The sequence below is a fragment of the Apteryx rowi genome, unplaced genomic scaffold (genome assembly GCF_003343035.1).
Source record: "Apteryx rowi isolate R43461 unplaced genomic scaffold, aptRow1 scaffold_1258, whole genome shotgun sequence".
In the NCBI taxonomy this organism is placed as follows: Eukaryota; Metazoa; Chordata; class Aves; order Apterygiformes; family Apterygidae; genus Apteryx; species Apteryx rowi.
In genome coordinates this window covers 1-5,017 of record NW_020447484.1, presented here as the reverse complement: position 1 = coordinate 5,017, position 5,017 = coordinate 1, and the positions used below count along the sequence as shown (strand labels likewise).

Sequence of the window (5,017 nt, the reverse complement as noted above, 5' to 3'; positions counted from 1 at the left end):
GGTTTGGGGTAAAAGCTCCCTTATTAATGGCTCGCGTGTGGCTTCTCCAGTGGCTCGTACCGAGGTTGTGCTGCCCCGGTTCGGGGGTTGGGGACAGGGGCCCCCCGGGGGGTCCTGGCCCCGCTGTCGCCTTACACAAGGGTTTAATCCCCTTATCCCAGGGAGGGGGGGGATTAGGGAGGGCGACGGAGCGAATCGCCCGAATTGGGACGAAGGCCGGGAGCTCGCAGGGGCCCAGGCGTCCGGGCAGTGTATAGACCCCCCCCCCCCGAGGCTGCTATAGGGGATCCAGGCTGATGTACAGCGCTGTGCACCCTGCCCGCTACCATAATGCACCGAATAGACGGGAGAGCAGATGTGGTGGTGCTACCGTAACACACCTAATACTGGGACAGCCAGTGTCCATGGGGTCCCGTAATTCGTCTAATAGGCATCGGCTTTTCTGTGCGATAATTGTGCCCCCGGGGGGGCACCCGGACGCCTGGGTCCCCTGGGGGGGGTTCTGGGGGGGGGGGGAACATGGAATAGATGGGAAAACCCATGGAGTGTTGCCGTAATACACCCAATACTGGGGCAGCAGGTGTCTGTGGGGTACCGTAATTCGCCTAATAGGTGTCGGGCTCCCATGCTATAATCGCGCCCACAGTGTGGGGGGGGCAGCGGGGGCCCCCAGACGCCTGGGTCCCCGGTGGCTGCAGACAGCGAATGCCGACGTCACGGTGAGGCTTTATTGGGATATAATAAATAGCGTCCGCGGGGTGGCCACATCCCGGCGTCCCACGGAGAAACCCCGGGGGCCGGGGGCCGCGTGTCTCCCCGGGGTGGGGGTGGGGGGTCCCGTTCGCCCCACGCCGGCGCCCGGGAAGGGCCCAGGCATCCCCGCTCGCCGCGGCGGCCCTTCGGCCCCCCCCCCCTTCAGACGCCGTCCTTGCCCGCGTCGGCCTTGGTGGGAGCCAAGGGGACGGTGACCTGCGGCTCCTCGTCCTCGAGGTGTCCCGCTCTGGCGCCGAGGTGGGGAGGGAGGGAGAGAGAGAGAGACGGGAAAATGAGCAGCCGGAAAAACGGGCGAATTGGCCGCTTTCCGCCCCGAAAGCGATCCCGGCTTTTCACCCACCTCCAAATCCCCTTAAACGGCCCCAAAATCTCACCCCACCCCGTATCTCCCTCCYACGAAGGGACCCGGGGAAAAGGGGACCCCGCGGAGGGCTGAGCCCGACCCCGCGACGAGCCCTCGGAGCCTCCCTGTTGGAGCTCACCGCCTCTCCACGTCCTCGACGGTCTCCGGCAGCGGCATGTTGCGGGTCTCGGGCAGGAAGCAGGTGGCGACGGCCGAGACGACGGGAGCGGCCCCGTAGATGACGAGGGGCAGGGCCGGGAAGGCGTCGCCCGTCATCCGCACCAGCGGGGCCACCATGCTGCCCACGCGGGCCATGGTGCCCCCCAGGCCCATCCCCGTCTGCCTGCGGTTGGGGGCAGAGGGGTCAGGGGGGCGGTGGGGGGCGCGGGGGGTTGGCGGAGAGGTGGAGAAGTGGTTGGACGGATGGGTTGGTTTGGTGGTTGGATGGATGGATGGGTTGATGGAGGGAGAAGTCATTGGACAGATGGATTGGTGGTTGGATGGATGGAGAAGTGGTTGGATGGATGGGTTGATGGATGGAGAAGTCATTGGATGGATGGATTGGTGGTTGGATGGATGGAGAAGTGGTTGGATAGATGAGTTGGTGGCTGGCTGGATGGGCTGACAGATGGAGAAGTGGTTGGATGGATGGATGAGTTGATGGAGAAGTGGTTGGACGAGTTGATGGATGGAGAAGTGGTTGGATGAGCTGGTTGCATGGGTGGATGGGTTGATGGGCGGATGAGTTGGTTGGATAGATGGAGAAGCGGTTGGATGGCTGCGTTGACGGATGGTGGCTGGCTGGCTGGCTGGCTGGGTTGAGGGATGGATGGAGGAAGAGGTGAGTGGTGGGATGGATGAGCGAGTTGGCGGGTGGGTGAACGAAGGGACTAAGGGCCGGCTGGACGGGTGGATGCGTTGGGTGGACGGATGGACGGGAGGGCGGACAGACGGACGGGTGCGGGGTGGAGGGGGGGGTGGGCAGGCGCCGCCCACCTGATGACCGTGGGGAAGAGCTCCCCGGAGAAGATGTAGGCGCAGTTGAAGGAGGCGGCCAAGGAGCCCTTCCCCACCACGGCGAAGACCATGCGCAGTATCCGCAGCTCTGGGGGCGCGGAGGAGCCCTCAGGCCTCCAACCTCCATCCCTCCATCCCTCCATCCCTCCAACCTCCAGCCCTCTGTCCATCCAACCTCCATCCCTCCAACCTCCATCCCTCCATCCCTCCATCCCTCCAACCTCCAGCCCTCCGTCCCTCCAACCTCCATCCCTCCATTCCTCCATCCATCCAACCTCCAGCCCTCTGTCCATCCAACCTCCATCCCTCCATCCCTCTGTCCATCCAACCTCCATTCTTCTGTCCCTCCATCCCTCTGTCCATCCAACCTCCATCCCTCTGTCCCTCCATCTCTCCAACCTCCATCTCTCCATCTTCCATCCCTCCAACCTGTATTTCTCCCTCCTCCATCCTTCCTCCCTCCATCCCTTCATCATTCATCCAACCTCTGTCCCTCCATCCTTCCACCCTCCACCCATCCATTCCTCCAAACTCCATCCCTCATTCCTCCTTCCTCCATCCCTCCATTCCTTCATCATCCCTCCATCCCTCCCTCCATTCTCCACCCCTCCCTCCATTCCTCCATCCCTCCATCTTCCTTCCCTYCATYCCTCCTTCCTTCATCCTTCCATCCCTTTATCATCCATCCAACCTCCATCCATCACTCCCTCCCTCCAACCTCCCTCCATTCCTCCTTACTTCATCCTTCCATCCCTTTATCATCCCTCCAACCTCCCTCCCTCCAACCTTCATCCCTCCATCCTTGCATCCCTCCATTACTCCGTCCCTTCAACCTCCATCCCTCCAACCTCCTTCCATTCCTCCTTCCTTCATCCTTCCATCCCTTTATCATCCATCTCTCCATCCCTCCGTCCCTCCATCCCTCCGTCCCTCCAGCCTCCATCCCTCCAACCTCCATCCCTCCAACCTCCCTCCATTCCTCCTTCCTTCATCCTTCCATCTCTCCATCCCTCCAACTTCCCTCCATCCCTCCATCCCTCCGTCCCTCCATCCCTCCGTCCCTCCATCCCTCCGTCCCTCTATCTCTCCGTCCCTCCATCCTCCATCCTCCATCCTCCAACCTCCATCCTCCAACCTCCATCCCTCCAACCTCCATCTCTCCGTCCCTCCATCCCTTCGTCCCTCCCTCCTTCATCCATCCCTCCCTCCTTCATCCATCCCTCCCTCCTTCATCCATCCCTCCCTCCAACCTCCATCCCTCCAACCTCCATCTCTCCATCCCTCCAACCTCCCTCCATTCCTCCTTCCTTCATCCTTCCATCCCTTTAGCATCCATCCTCCAACCTCCATCCCTCCATCCCTCCAACCTCCATCTCTCCATCCCTCCAACCTCCATCTCTCCAACCTCCATCCCTCCAAACTCCATCCCTCCATCCCTCCACCCACACCGCGCCGCCCCACCTTGGGGCACGAAGATGTTGGCGAGGATGCAGAGGCCGGCGAGGCCCAGGGCGCCCGCCTGCGCCGCCCGCCGCCCCACGCCGGTGATGGCCAGCGCCGAGGCCAGCTTGGCCGGGATGTCCACGGCCCCGAACGCCACCTGCGTCAGGTACACGTCCACGCCGAAGTGCTGCAGGTCCATGGCCAGCCCGTAGTAGGCGAAGCTGGTGGAGAACCTGCTCCCCGGGAAAGGGGGGGGAGGAAGAAAAAAAAGCCCTTTTTCAGCCCAAAACCACGGGGGGGGGGGGGGGGAGGCGGAAAGGCCCCAAAGCGGCGGCGGCTTCGGCCCCGCAACGAGCCCACTTGCCAGATGAAGGCGACGCCGCAGGAGACGGTTCTCATGCCGCGGGTCCGGATCAGGGCGCCCAGGCTCCGGGCGGCCCCGGATGGACGCTGCTCCCGGCCCACCAGCGCCTGCAACGCCTGGAGGGGGGGGACACCGGGATCGGGGAGGGGGGAGGTTTGGGGAGATCCAGGTGGGATCTGGGGGGATTGGGAGGGTCTGGGTGTGTGTGTGTGTGTGTGTGTGTGTGTGTGTGAGGGGGATCTGAGGGGATCTGGGAAGATCTGGGCAGGGGATCTGGAGGGATCTGGGGGATCTAGAGGGGTCTGGGCAGATTGGGGAGATCCAGGTGGGATCTGGGGGGATTGGGAGGGTCCATGTGTGTGTTTGGGGGGATCTGAGGGGATCCAGAGGGGATCTGGGAAGATCTGGGCAGGGGATCTGGGGGGATCTGGGGGGATAGCGGGGATCCAGAGGGATTGGGGAGACCTGGGAGGGATCTGGGAGGATTTGGGGGGGGGGATCTGGAGGGATTGGGGAGGATTCAGAAGGACCTGGAGGGATCAGGGTGGTCTGGGGGGTGATCTGGGTGGATTGGGGGGATCTTGGAGGGATTGGGGAGATCCCAGGGGGACTGGGAAGGATCCGGGAGGATCTGGGGAGATCCAGGGGGGATCTAAGGGGTCACAAGGGAACTGAGGTGAGGGGATCCAGGAGGGATTGGGTGGATCCAGGGGAACCTGGAGGGATCTTGGGGGTGATCTAGGAGGATCTGCAGGGATCAGGGGGATCCAGGGGGATCCAGGGGGAACTGGGGGGATCCAGAGGGAAATCTAGGAGGGATGGTGAGAGCTCGGGGATCCCGGAGGGGATCTGGCGGTGATCTAAGGGGATCCGGGGGGGATCCAGGGGGGATCCAGGGCCGTTCCTTTACCTCCACGTCGAGTTTATCGCCTTCCTCCTTCCTCCCGTTGACCCGGGCGACTTTGCGGAGCCCCTCGAGGGCCAGGTCGGGTCTCCCYGAAATCACCTGCCACCGGGCCGACTCCACGAAGAACCTGCGGCCGCGGCGGGGGGGTTACACCCGCGCCAGGGGCCCA

The 5,017-nt window shown here is 63.3% G+C and overlaps 1 protein-coding gene across 1 annotated transcript; it reads right to left on the bottom strand.

Moving 5' to 3' along the window:
* Positions 1–915: 915 nt before the first annotated feature.
* Positions 916–4,975, bottom strand: LOC112960989 (solute carrier family 22 member 6-like; the record flags this gene model as incomplete). The annotated part of the gene is given in 6 exon segments (XM_026055745.1): positions 916–1,000; positions 1,218–1,460; positions 2,114–2,222; positions 3,596–3,810; positions 3,942–4,057; positions 4,852–4,975. Coding segments are annotated over 6 exon segments (892 nt in total), but the record flags the coding sequence as incomplete, so codon positions are not given.
* Between the last annotated feature and the right edge of the window lie 42 nt (positions 4,976–5,017).